Here is a 14,551-nt window from a genome sequence, read left to right on the forward strand (position 1 = left end):
TAACTTGCAATGTAAAAAGATTTTGTGAGTTTTATATATGAGGTATAAGAAATACATTTATATAGGAAAAGTATAGTTGATCGAAATTGAACTTCTGATATATATTCACTAAATAGGCCTATGCAGTTAGGGATAGTGAAAAGCTAAGGATGAGTCTTAAATGGAGAAATAAACTAAAATAAATAAAGAATAAGATAAAAATAATTTTATAATTATATATATATATATTTTTTTTTTATTAAAAGATAAGTCTTATAATAAATGTATAGATATGCAAATGTATGTATAATGATTAGAGCAAAAAGCATTGCTCCTAAAATAGAAATATTGCTAACATAGCAGCTGACAGACAACAAACAGGTCAAGCCTATAGCTGCTTGACAGTAAATATCGATCAGCAGACAGATTCATACATCCTATAGATACATATATTGATCTAATAAAATTGAAGCTGTGTTTGTGTCGTGATAGAATTCAAAAAGTTAATAAAAACTTAACTAACAGGCTTGACTATCAGCTTACCTGACAATCTGCTGAAAGTATATTTAAACGGATCTTCTACGAGTCTCAAATGGATCTTCCCATTAGCTCAATTTGAATAACCAAATTAGGCACTTGGCCAAAAGCCGTTTGGAATCATTGCAATTGTTGCGCAATATAAATTGACATGTGACCTAATTAGGTAATATGCCGTCAACAGCTTGAAGATTAGCCGACTTGCTATGCCCATGATCCCATATCATAACTTTATCTACATAAGCTCACCCCATAGACAACCCAGTTGCTGTTGCTGTTGCTGCTTCTGTTGGCTATCTAAATACTTCATTTGGGCACGTTAACTGGCCGGCTGTCTGTGTAGACTCTGATCTAGTGTCGTGTCTGGCCTGGCCTGTTCTGTTCTCGTTTGGTATGCCGTGCTGCTGGTGCTAGTTAGGGTCTATGACTGTGTCACGATCAGTTTGCGGTATGAGTGCGCCTATACGTAATTGTTATAAACCACAAAAGAGCAATAACAACAAGGCGTCGCCATAGTTGAACGTGTTTTCTCTGCTCATCGAAGGTTGGGCAGTCGCTGTCTACTCGCCGCAATACAATTAATCCGCTTTACTTACACACGCACGCACACACACACACACACACACACGCACATACATACATGTATAAATATATATATATACTTGAATATACCTTTTACCCTTTCACAGTGCCGTGCCATTGTTGAGGGCGCCAATGTGACAATCCGCACAACGTCGCAACGATCAACGCTTTATATAACGGACATCTCCGCCGATGACAGCGGCAAGTACACGGCCGAAATAATGAACGAATATGGCATAGAGGCGGCATCGGCCTCAGTGGCCGTCGAGGGACCCCCGGAGCCGCCCAGCGGAAAGCCGAGCGTGTCCCTTGGACCCGATCGTGTGGCCGTCGCCTGGTGTGGACCGCCCTACGATGGTGGTTGCATGATAACTGGATTTATGTGAGTGCAGAAGAGGAAGATCATATTTATTCATATTATCGATAATAATTTATCATTTAATTTGAGTTGATATACATAATAAGATGAAGATTTCCAGAGATGGAGAATTCCTGTTTCCTCACCCAACAATTGAAGGGTAGAGTAGAAAACGGTATCTCTCTGTTTCCTATTCGAATACTCCTGACTAGAGTAGTCTTTTTTGTAATAATAATAAAAATTATACTTTTACTTCTTTTATTATACCCCTCCCAGCATCGAGATGCAGAGCTGCAATCCCACGGACTGTGATAGCGTCAAGGACAACGCTGACTGGCAGCAGGTGGCGCGTGTTGTGGATACGCTGGCCTATACCGTCAAGGAGCTGCTGCCCCAGCTGCAGTACAGATTTCGTGTGCGCGCCGAGAACATACACGGACGCAGTGCACCCAGTCAGGTCAGTGAGTGGGTGCAGACAACACGACCAGCCAGCACAGTGGATGCTGGCAACACAACAAATCCCACGAGCGCGGTGAGCGTCCAGTCGGGCGGCGATTTCAAGGCACGTTTCGAAATCATTGAGGAGCTTGGCAAGGGACGATTCGGTGTCGTCTACAAGGTGCAGGAACGCGCACACCCCGAACAGCTGCTGGCCGCCAAGGTGATCAAGTGCATCAAGTCGCGCGATCGCCAGAAAGTGCTGGAAGAGATATCCATCATGCGTTCGCTGCAGCATCCCAAGCTGTTGCAGCTGGCCGCCTCCTTTGAGAGTCCACGCGAAATCGTCATGGTCATGGAATAGTGAGTGATGGGAATTACTTCTAAATGAGTTTTTGATTTAAGAGATTTTATTCATACAGCATTACGGGTGGAGAGCTGTTCGAGCGCGTGGTTGCAGATGACTTTACGCTGACCGAGCTGGACTGCATTCTATTCCTGCGACAGGTGTGTGAAGGCGTTGCCTACATGCACAGCCAGAGCGTCGTCCACTTGGATCTGAAGCCGGAGAATATCATGTGCCACACGCGCACCAGCCACCAGATCAAGATCATTGACTTTGGTCTGGCCCAGCGCCTGGACTCAAAGGCGCCAGTGCGCGTGCTCTTTGGCACGCCGGAATTTATACCGCCAGAGATCATAAGCTACGAGCCCATTGACTTCAAGTCGGACATGTGGAGCGTGGGCGTCATATGCTATGTGCTGTGAGTGCCGAAAGCAAATGAATTCCCTTTTAGTTAAGCTCACGCTCAAATCCTTCTGTTGCAGACTCTCGGGCCTATCGCCCTTCATGGGTGACTCCGATGTGGAGACTTTTTCGAATATAACACGTGCGGACTACGACTACGATGACGAGGCCTTCGATTGCGTGTATGTAGCTCCACTCCATGCTTAACTATGTGAATCTCTGAACGCAAACTCTGCTTACAGCTCGCAAGAGGCCAAGGACTTTATCTCACAGCTGCTAGTGCATCGCAAGGAGTCGCGCCTGACTGCTCAGCAGTGTCTCGAATCCAAGTGGCTCTGCCAGCGTCACGATGAGAATCTCAGCAACAACAAAATCTGCACAGACAAGCTTAAGAAATTCATTATACGACGCAAATGGCAGGTGAGTAAAAGCCTCTGCTTGCCTGCTCAATGCCCTTCCGAACTAACAACTGCTTCACTTTTGTTGTTTTGCCATTTGAATCCTGTCCTGCTTCAATGCTTTGCTGCTGCTTGCTGCACAACTAGAAAACGGGCAATGCTATACGGGCGCTGGGTCGCATGGCTACGCTGTCCGCCTCGCGTCGCAATTCGGCCATTGCCATGGGCGCTCTCAGTAGTCCACGTCCCTCGATTTCCGGCTTGAGCATGCTGAGCGCCGTCAACGTGTGCAGCACGCAAATGGCCTCCTTGAACGAGGAGGAGGATGACTTTACGGGCGAGATGCCGCATGTGGACAAGCGCAAGACGACGAGCCTCAAACTGCGCGACAAATCGCAGTGCAGCGAGCGCAGTGATTCCGGCTACAGCGAGTGCTCCAATGGCAGCCTGGGCACACAGGAGACGCTGCTGCTAACGCTGGCCAAGTGCAAGCTGGAGCAGATTGCCAAGGCCAGCCAGAGCGAGACGGCAGACAATGCGGCCAGTGCATTGCCATCACTGGACCTGTCCGTCAAGAGTGAGCCCATAATGCTCTCCGATTTCACCAATACGGTCAAGATGCGCAAGAAGTCGCTGGAGGATAGTTGCACACGTGAAAAGCTCAAGCCGCATATCAAACCCATTTGCGAGCCCAAGCTGAAGGTGTCCCAGCTGAAGCACAAGTTTCAGCAATCAAATGCCGCTGCTGCTGCTGCTGCACATAAGAAACCTGCCATCGAGCCCAACAAAATCGCCAAGGTCGCGAGCATGGGTCGCATCAGCAAACGTAACACATATTGCTTATAGCATGCATACGACTTACATAATACCCTATACTCACGCTCTCACTCTCTCTTTCTCTCTCTCTCTCTCTCTCTCTCTCTCTCTCTGTCCCTTTGTTTATAGTTGAGCCAGCGAGCAGGCCCGCTGTCGCCATTAAAGCGAAGCCAACACAAACCCAGTCCATGCCCAGCTCCCCGCTGCCACAGCGTTCAGCAACGCCAACGCGGCTGAGCAGTCGAGTACGTGAGACGACGGAGCGTCTTGCCCAACAGCACACGGTGGCCAGCGCACAGCGACAGGCGACGAATGGCAAGGGGCATGGCAATGGAAATGGAGCTGGAGGTGGAAATGGTAATGGAAATGGAAATGGGAACGGTCATGGTCTCGGGCATGGACACGAGCACGGACAGGGGCATGAATCACGTGCGCGACGTCTCATCAATAGATTCAACGAAACGAAACATATCACGTCCTAGCTTTTTAATGACTCTGATTTACTTATTTCACTTTATTATTATTGTTTTGTTTTTTTTTTTTTTTTTATCTATTGTGTAAAAACAAACCCAAGGAAAATCTGTACGAAAAAACACTCGAATATACATATGTATATTTATATAACTATATATATACATATATATATAGTTGCAATTGCGAACTAATTATAATCCAAATCCGAATCCAAAATGGCACCCAAAACATTTTTAGGCACAGGCACAGGCACACCGCACTGCACTTAGGCTAGACAAAGGCTAAATATTTAAATTATTGTATCGATTTATATACATACATCTATTTACCATACTAATTAAAGTTAATGTAACGAAGCCAAACGCTGTCTAACTTATTGGGCAAGCATCCATATGTAGACCCAACCAATTATTTAAGGGGTTGGCTACGAACGAGAAGTTTGTGCTGCGACTAGCAAAAGTAAGTTACAACAATTAGCTCAATCTAAACTTAAAGTGAGAAGCCTTTTTGGAAGTAAAGTGTTTATCGTGCTGCGTATTGTTTCTCTCTTTAAATTTGATTAAAGGCAAACACGAGGCAAGCTTAGGAATAGTAATATTTATATGCTTGATTCTCGCTCAATGTGGATTTCTATATAGTTAGATAAGCTATAAAGCTAATAACTGAGAAAAGCATTATAGGAAACAGGCTGAGGTTGCTCTCTTTAGCTTTACTTCTCGTTTGCAAGTTCTTCGCTTCAAATTTCTCATATGTAGTCTAACTGCTATCATATCTCTAAAGAATTTAAGGTGAGCTTAGAGGAAGAAGCATGAAAAAGAAACTTTAAAAGTCTCAACAATTGTTAAAGCTATCAGCGAGAAGCTTTGCTTTGCCAGGACTTATACTTATCCCACCTCAAACTTTTCGAAAGTAGTTCAATTAGTTCCTAACATATTTAAAGCTGAGTTTGAGGAAAGAAACAAAGATCGTCTACTAAATTCAGACAAAGATTAACTGAAAGAAGCAATGCCTTGCTCGAGCTCTGCTTGAATTGCACTTGTGCCGCCTCAAACTTCTCGAATGTAGTCACTGATTGAAGCTACGCTAAAAGGATGGAGCAAAGCGAGGACCCACATCTCATGTCGCTTCTCTAGATAGATTTTTTACCAGCCCGCAACAATTGGCTTCATCTCGTTCCCTACACTAATTGGCTTCCATTGCTGGTTCACTATATCGTCTCCTGCTGCTGCTGGCGTGGCCGCAGTCGCACCCACAGACCGCCCGAGGCGCGCAGAGTGATGCGGAATGTGGCCTCGAAGGTGGTCTTGCCAGGCACGGGCAAGATCTGGTAGCTGCGCAGTAGGCGGGAGACAATTGTCTTGATTTCCATGATGGCAAACCGATTGCCAATGCAGTAGCGCGGTCCAGCACTGAACGGTATAAAGGCATATGGATGCCGCTGCTCCATGTTCTCTGTGCTAAAACGCTCCGGCTTGAACTTCTCCGGCTCGGGATAGATGTGCGCCAGACGGTGTGTGGCATATGGGCAAATGAAGATGTTGCTGCCCGCCGGCAAGGTGTAGTCGGCCAAACGCACTTCCTCGCCCAGCTTGCGGGCGATGAGTGGCACGCTGGGATAGAGACGTAGTGCCTCCTTGATGCACATCTCCAAGTAGCGCATCTCGCGCAAATCGCTCATTGTGGGCGCCCGATTGGTGTGGTCAAAAATGCGCTCCAGCTCCTCATAGCATTGCGCCTGCGAATCCGTATGCTGGGCAAGCAGAAAAATGGTGAAGGCGACAGCAGCGCCAACCGAATCCTGCCCAGCCAGCATAAAGGTGCACGCCTCATTGACAATGTCCTCTTCGCTGAAGTCCGGATTGCTCTCGGAGATTTCAATCATATAGTCCAGGAAGCATTTGCGCTCCAAATTGTTGTTGGCCGCATCGGCCATAATCTCACGACGTCTCTTAATCATCTGGCGCGTAAAATCGTTCAGACGCTTCTTCTGCTTCAGCTCATCGTTGGCCAGCGATGTCAGCTGATAGATGGCGTCCAGTAGCAACCAGGGATGCAAGAAACGTGCGCGTATCATCAGCTTGCCCTTGCGAAACGGCGAATCCTCCATGAGGCCTTTCTTCTTGATGGGCACGCCAAGCACAGCCTCTGCAAGACAGGAGAGAGAAAGAGAGAGATTAGGATCAGATCAGATTAGGATTGCCTGAAGCGGGACTTACCATTTAGCACATCGACCACACAGTTGTTGACATATTTGGCTATGTTGACCTCCATGTCCAGTGCCGAGGCATTCAGATGCTCGTTCAGCGACTGCGACGCATCCACAAATGTATCAATGAACTTCTCCAGCAGACTGAGATGAAATGCGGGCTGTATGAGCTTGCGATGGGTGCTCCACTTGTCGCCGCTGCTGGTGATCAGGCCGTTGCCCAGAAAGTTGTGCATCAGCCTGTAGATGAACACCTTGTTGGTGTGCTTCTTGGAGGAGAGTATGACCTGCAGATCCTCCGGCTGCAGCACCACAAAGAACGGAAACAGCAGCACCCAAATGCGCACCAATGAGCCATACAGATGAAAGGCGTTCGCGGCGCGTTTTCGCATAACTGCAAAGGATGACAGACATGGCGTATACATAATATAATTTTTAATACATTTGCAGCACTTACGATCCTTCTCATTGATCAGCATACAGTTGCCCAGAAAGGGCAGCGTAGGTGGCCCAGAGAGACGCAGGGACAGCAGCACGGACCTCAGATACGTTTGCAGCTGTGTGTAGAACGTGTAAATGCTCAGCGAGAGCACCAGCAGGGCCAGAGCGCTGTACAGCTCCGATCTGGTAGCACGCTCCAGCTACATATGCAACGAGAAAGAGAGAGAGGGAGGGAGAGTGTGAGTGAGATAGAGACAGGGTAAAGCGTGTGTTTAGTTAAGCAAGTGGCTACTCTTCATAATTTGTTTACCATTTAGGCAATTTAATTAAGTGCGTAAAATATATTTGCCTAAGCCGCCCGTGCCAATTGGACCTCGAGCGCACTTCAGTTTAATTGCATTTAGATACATATCTCTCGGATATTCATGTGCACAGGTATGTATAAATATATATATATGTATAAAATCGAATTAACTGGGAACGTCATTAGAGTATGTATATTGAGGGGCTTGAGCATCGTATGAGCCAGTCGCGGCATGTCGTAAGTTTTTGTAAATACTCATCATCCATAAGCTTCGAAATGATCATCGAAAGTGCCTGCGAATCGGTGTGAATTGTTTGAGTCAACACGTCGTATACGCATTTAATACACACATGGCCAACGCACGCACACGCATCAATCTCTGAATGTGTGCATGTAGCTGAATTTCGATTATGTATGCCCAAGTCTCGACATTTCGGCAACTATTGATTCAGCATCAGGGCAAGGACGGGCATTAGAGATGGAAATACATAAATAATCGGCATATAGATACAAATGCAAATATACAGATACAAATGCAAATATACAGATACAAATGCAAATATACAGATACAGATACTGATACTGATACTGATACTGATACTGATACTGATACTGATACTGATACTGATACTGATACTGATACAGATACAGATACAGATACAGATACAGATACAGATACAGATACAGATACAGATACAGATACAGATACAGATACAGATACAGATACAGATACAGATACAGATACAGATACAGATACAGATACAGATACAGATACAGATACAGATACAGATACAGATACAGATAACAGATACAGATACAGATACAGATACAGATACAGATACAGATCAGATACAGATACAGATACAGATACAGATACAATACAGATACAGATACAGATACAGATACAGATACAGATACAGATACAGATACAATACAGATACAGAAATACAGATACAGATACAGATACAGATACAGATACAGATACAGATACAGATACAGATACAGATACAGATACAGATACAGATACAGATACAGATACAGATACAGATACAGATACAGATACAGATACAGATACAGATACAGATACAGATACAGATACAGATACAGATACAGATACAGATACAGATACAGATACAGATACAGATACAGATACGATACAGATACAGATACAGATACAAGATACAGATACAGATACAGATACAGATACAGATACAGATACAGATACAGATACAGATACAGATACAGATACAGATACAGATACAGATACAGATACAGATACAGATACAGATACAGATACAGATACAGATACAGATCAGATACAGATACAGATACAGATACAGAGACAGATACAGATACAGATACAGATACAGATACAGATACAGATACAGATACAGATACAGATACAGATACAGATACAGATACAGATACAGATACAGATACAGATACAGATACAGATACAGATAGATACAGATACAGATACAGATACAGATACAGATACAGATACAGATAAGACAGATACAGATACAGATACAGATACAGATACAGATACAGATACAGATACAATACAGATACAGATACAGATACAGATACAGATACAGATACAGATACAGATACAGATACAGATACAGATTACAGATACAGATACAGATACAGATACAGATACAGATACAGATACAGATACAGATACAGATACAGATACAGATACAGATACAGATACAGATACAGATACAGATACAGATACAGATACAGATACAGATACAGATACAGATACAGATACAGATACAGATACAGATACAGATACAGATACAGATACAGATACAGATACAGATACAGATACATTGATACAGGATACAGATACAGATACAGATACAGATACAGATACAGATACAGATACCGATTACAGATACAGATACAGATACAGATACAGATACAGATACAGATACAGATACAGATACAGATTCAGATACAGATACAGATAGATACAGATACAGATACAGTACAGATACAGATACAGATACAGATACAGATCAAGATACAGATACAGATTACAGATACAGATACAGGATACAGCTACAGATACAATTACAGATACAGATACCGATACAGATACAGATACAGGATACAGATACAGATTACAGATACAGATACAGATACAGATACAGATACAGATACAGATACAGATACAGATACAGATACAGATACAGATACCGATACAGATACAGATACCAGATACAAGATACCGATACAGATACAGATACAGATACAGATACAGATACAGATACAGATACAGATACAGATACAGATACAGATACAAGATACAGATACAGATACAGATACAGATACAGATACAGATACAGATACAGATACAGAACAATACGATACAGATACAGATACAGATACAGATACAGATACAGATACAGATACAGATACAGATACAGATACAGATACAGATACAGATACAGATACAGATACAGATACAGATACAGATACAGATACAGATACAGATACAGATACAGATACAGATACAGATACAGATACAGATACAGATACAGATACAGATACAGATACAGATACAGATACAGATACAGATACAGATACAGATACAGATACAGATACAGATACAGATACAGATACAGATACAGATACAGATACAGATACAGATACAGATACAGATACAGATAACAGATACAGATACAGATACAGATACAGATACAGATACAGATACAGATACAGATACAGATACAGATACAGATACAGACACAGATACAGATACAGATACAGATACAGATACAGATACAGATACAGATACCTCTCCCCTCCCTTCCTCACTCTCACTCTGTCACTCTCTCTCTCTCCCTCTCCCTCTCCCGCTCCCTGTCTCTCATCCTCACACTCAGTATCTCATTTTTTCAGGGCTACATTTGACAGGACGGCACCCATTCATAAAATAAAACAACTACCAAACAAATGAATTGATTAATGATGATCACCAGCTGCAGATCATGGGCGCACGTTTTCAGTTTGGCCTTTTTTCCCAGACTCTGTTCCATTTTTTTTTTTTGGGTTTTCAACGTAACCAATTCAACACGATCACTCGAATGTCAGCTGTTTACTGACCCAGAAAGTAAAAACAAAATAAAGCCTTAAATACCAGTTCGTAACGTTAAATGTGTCATCAAACCGAATTAAGTACTTAACTATAGTATATAAATGGAAACTGCCGAAATTACCCATAGAACATTCCAAAAGTAAATGAGTGAGAACCGTGTAGAAAGGCGTTGCTGAAGTTATGAGATCTTCGATTAGATATGAAAAGGCAGGTGCAAAAAAATATAGCAATATTAATGTCTGAAAATCCTGACAAAATAAAGGAACTATTCAATTTTATAGAGGTAAACCAATATTTTAAGGAGTGTGATATAAAAGCACATTGATGCCCTAGAAAAATGTTGAATTGAAGAGACATACGAGCACGCGCACAACACAAGCCTCAGATTCAGGGTCAACTGTGTATGGTGGTTGTAAGTGTTGTATAATACATATATGTATATTACACATGTATATGTAAATATATGAGTATATGCATTTAAATATAATGAAATATATATTGTAGTTGAAGTACAGGTGCAGCATGGCAAATTAGTTATGAACGGTTATCAAATTTTTGATTTTTTTTTTTTTTTTTTTTTTTTTTTGGCTTACGCGTAACTTGCCGAAAGCGAAAGTCGCCAGGCCACGCCCACACAATAAAAACTAACAGCTAAATATACCTAAATAAACTATAAGCCTCCCCATACATACATAGATATACATATGTATATATATAGTTGGTCTGCAGCGACAATATTGACGAACGCGTGTTGGTTTGTGTCTGTGCGGGTACGGTACGGTTTTTATTTGCTTTACAATGCTACTATTTATGGTTTGGGGTACTGGCGCTACTGCAAGTGCTGGGGATTGGGGGAGGACAGCTACTTCTGTTGGTTCCTTGAACGATCTTCACATGAACGAAACGGTCCTTAACGAACTGCCCAATAGTACAATCAATCAACACAAAATGTAGAAATATAGAATTTTCAAAGCGGGTTCCCTTCAGGCTTCCGCTACCTCTAGCTTGCCGTTCCCGATCTCTATTTGTAGCTTCTTAAGCTTCATAGCCGTCGGGTAATGCATTGACATGAGGATTATGGAACAGGCTGCGCTCCCCATCGCCCCAGGGAAAACGTTTATTGCGACGCCGCAGATGCTCGTACTTGACAAACGGCGGCAGCGGCTTCGGTGCACGTGCACCGCTGTAGGCATTGATCATGCAGAGCCCAATGGCTGGCGTGGCCACCAGAAAGGTGACACGCTTCCAGAGCAATGCACCGCGAGGTTGGCTGCCGAGTTGCAGCAGATTGCTTTTGGCCTGGCTAAATGCAGGCTTCACATACCGTTCCCAAAATTGCGACATTTTCGTGAGTTCTTTAGAATTTTTAAAAATTTGTATAAGTATAGTTTCTGTTTTAGAATATACACATACAATGTATATATATAAATATATATGTAGATGTTATATATACATATGTATTTACTACAAAGCTCTAAATGTTTAGTATGCTCGATTTGAAAGTAAATAAAATTCTAGACCGTAGCAATGTCATAAAGCAACTTCGATTGAATTTTTAGACAAAGCACCCACACATACACACACACGCACATACACTGCAATAGCATGAGAATAGATTAAAGAATAGCCTATTCTGAGATTTCGAAATGCATAAGTAGAGTTTCAATGCAAAGGTGATAAATTGCTTGACGCATATGCTTATATTACCACAGCTCGCCAGCTTATCTGGCCTAATTAGTTAGACCATAATGTATTAATTAGTCGATGTTCTGAAAAACCAGCCAACGTTCGCAAATATTAATTATATTTAATATTCAACCACGTGGCTAACAGTTAATTGCAGCTGCTGTTTGTTCAAATAACTTGAATGAATTAATTGTGCAAATATCAACGCAATTAAAGAATTTTCGATTCAATGATGCGTCTAATTAAACCAAATGAAATTTAGTTAAATTTACGATCAATCGATTATGGGATTAATATTAAATTAGCATTAAGCATCAACATTCATAAATGAAATTCATAATTTGCTAAATGTACTAAAGTCCAAAATTTCTCAGAAAAGAACAAACGATTTGTTTGGACCCTTCTAGAAGACAGCTCAACATTGATTCACATTGTTGATCCTAGCTAGAAAAGTTCGCCAAGGCAACACAATACAACAAAATATGAATAATTCGAACTCTGGCTGATGTTAAATACTGCTTATACGAAAGATATGGGGAAGTTGATAGATAATCATCCATCATAGCCATGTGGCTAACTGTCTTATTTGCACAACGTTTTCACACCTGCCCACTAATAAATGTACAAGATTATTTCTCACTAATTCTATAAATTATCATCAGCATCGTTATTTTTTCTTTAGCTCACACACGCCCAAACCCAAACTTAAAATTAAAGAGATAACTGTAGTGTGGGGTTACCGACTAGAAGATCCCCTGAGCACTCTAGGTTTCACGGGCAGACGGTTAGGGCTATATATATGTAGACTCTTCCGTCGTCTCCTTCTGCCTTTTAAATAGATTTTAAGAAAACCAATATACCCCAATATCCCATTCTCAATCGGTTCAGGGTATACAAATAACTAAACGCTTCCCCCAATCCACGAAACCGTTTGGGCAACGGAACTGCGTACGTGCCTTGCTAACAAAAAAAAAAAAAAAACAAAAGTTGTTAACAATAATGAGATTTCTGTTCAAGTTAAAGAGCGCCAACAATCGGAATTTGTAACTTAAGTAAAATTTTAATTTTATATATTTTACATAATTTAAATAAATTTATTTTGCTCTAATAGTTTCGATAATCTGCTCTGCAATATTTAAACATATACATATGTAAGCAAAGAGAGATAGGGAGAGAGAGAGAGAACTCCTCCGAAGAATATAAACCTATTGCAATTAATATTCATTAGTATTGTAATTAATATTCATTAGTATATAATTTAAAGTTTATATATACTAATTTCTTTGAAAATTGAAAAATGAAAATGGAATAAAAACGATTATTAACGATTATTAGTAAAATAAATTTAAGAAACCTAACAAGCCAAATAAGCGCTTTTAAATTTATTAAAATATTAAACAAAAAATAAATAAAAAAAAACAATATTTATTAAATTATTTAATGCATGCGTAATTAATTTTGCACGCTTGCCAATTGCATTTTTAATAAGTATGTTGTACACATTTTTATTTTACGAAATATTAATTTATTGTTTTTATTCATTCTTACTTTATATATAGATTAGGTTTTCTTTAAGCTCTTTCATTATTTTTACTCACCACTTTTTCCACAATCATTTTATTTGATTTGATTTAAAACCTTGTGAAAGTTCTTGTAAATATTTCACTTCGCTCACTCTCACGGAATGTTCATAGAATTTACATATATATATAAACATACATATATATTATATATAGTATTTAAATGTCTTTTAAATGTCCTTTACTCTTTATTCACCTCTGTCAATTCACAATTCACGTTCAATTGCTCAATTCACGACACGGCGACAGTTGAATTTCAAATGGTGGATCTCAAGCCGGGCAACGTCTATTTATAAGCAATGTGTCCGATTTTTACGCTCAACAATGCCGACAAACACACTTCGGAGTATAAAAATTAAAAAAAAAAAAAAAAAGTAACAAAAAACGAAAAGCCACACGACGCGAGATGCCTCATTTTCGGAGATGAAGAAACAGCAAATAAGGCGAGACAATATCCAAATACTACTCAAAAGAATTAAATGAAGTGCTAAGTAATCAGAACTTTGAGTAGTCCAAAGCTGACATATACTATGCAATATCTAGTATATTCTATATATGATATGATCTGCTGTAATTATAATAATAATTTATATCAAATAAATCAGTTTGCATTCGGGAACAAATACTTCAAATATGGTTCCAAATACTAGCAATACTGGAACTACCTTTAAGGTACTCACATATATACCTAAATATATAGTATAAATACAAGTCTATTGCATTCGCTTACAGCATTATAAATTCCATTACGACAATGTTTAAACATAGAACTTACTTGATTCACAGCAATTGCAATTAATTGCATAGAACGCAAATCCATTCGGTCTCAAGTGACCAAATATTATACAAAAATGTTTCCGTAAAATTTGAATATGTTGACTCAATAATAATAGCT

At 40.6% G+C, this 14,551-nt stretch overlaps 3 protein-coding genes across 13 annotated transcripts in view; 1 reads left to right on the forward strand and 2 right to left on the reverse strand.

The window, feature by feature from the left end:
• Strn-Mlck (Stretchin-Mlck) overlaps positions 1–4,686 on the forward strand; it is a 46,132-nt gene extending 41,446 nt beyond the window's left edge. For 9 of the 10 annotated variants that reach the window (XM_089469377.1, XM_089469383.1, XM_089469376.1 and 6 more), the window contains 7 exons: positions 1,206–1,480; positions 1,733–2,257; positions 2,317–2,658; positions 2,723–2,824; positions 2,885–3,062; positions 3,188–3,866; positions 3,986–4,686. In XM_089469377.1, the coding sequence (XP_089325503.1) occupies positions 1,206–1,480; positions 1,733–2,257; positions 2,317–2,658; positions 2,723–2,824; positions 2,885–3,062; positions 3,188–3,866; positions 3,986–4,338 (2,454 nt within the window). In that variant the 3' untranslated portion in view covers positions 4,339–4,686. The remainder of the gene's footprint in view (positions 1–1,205; positions 1,481–1,732; positions 2,258–2,316; positions 2,659–2,722; positions 2,825–2,884; positions 3,063–3,187; positions 3,867–3,985) is intronic. The other variant, XM_089469379.1, reaches the window with a different exon arrangement.
• Cyp4aa1 (Probable cytochrome P450 4aa1) lies at positions 4,380–14,544 on the reverse strand. Of its 2 annotated transcripts, XM_089469392.1 has the most exons (5): positions 14,432–14,544; positions 7,288–7,721; positions 6,994–7,177; positions 6,547–6,930; positions 4,380–6,475 (listed from the first exon to the last, which is right to left on the reverse strand). In XM_089469392.1, exons 2-5 carry the CDS (start codon positions 7,288–7,290, stop codon positions 5,538–5,540), a joined length of 1,509 nt encoding a protein of 502 aa, XP_089325518.1. In that variant the 5' UTR covers positions 7,291–7,721; positions 14,432–14,544; the 3' UTR covers positions 4,380–5,537. The 2 variants fall into 2 exon arrangements, with proteins under 2 accessions (XP_089325518.1, XP_017866355.1); XM_018010866.2 differs by lacking the exons at positions 7,288–7,721; positions 14,432–14,544 and adding an exon at positions 13,675–13,999.
• Positions 11,146–12,261, reverse strand: COX6AL (Cytochrome c oxidase subunit 6A-like). The gene has a single exon (XM_018010874.2). The coding sequence runs from the start codon at positions 11,732–11,734 to the stop codon at positions 11,426–11,428; it is 309 nt and encodes a 102-aa protein (XP_017866363.1). The 5' UTR covers positions 11,735–12,261; the 3' UTR covers positions 11,146–11,425.
• Positions 14,545–14,551: the final 7 nt, after the last annotated feature.

Source organism: Drosophila arizonae, chromosome 5 (genome assembly GCF_054131065.1).
Source record: "Drosophila arizonae isolate 15081-1271.41 chromosome 5, UAZ_ARI_1.0, whole genome shotgun sequence".
Taxonomy (NCBI): domain Eukaryota; kingdom Metazoa; phylum Arthropoda; class Insecta; order Diptera; family Drosophilidae; genus Drosophila; species Drosophila arizonae.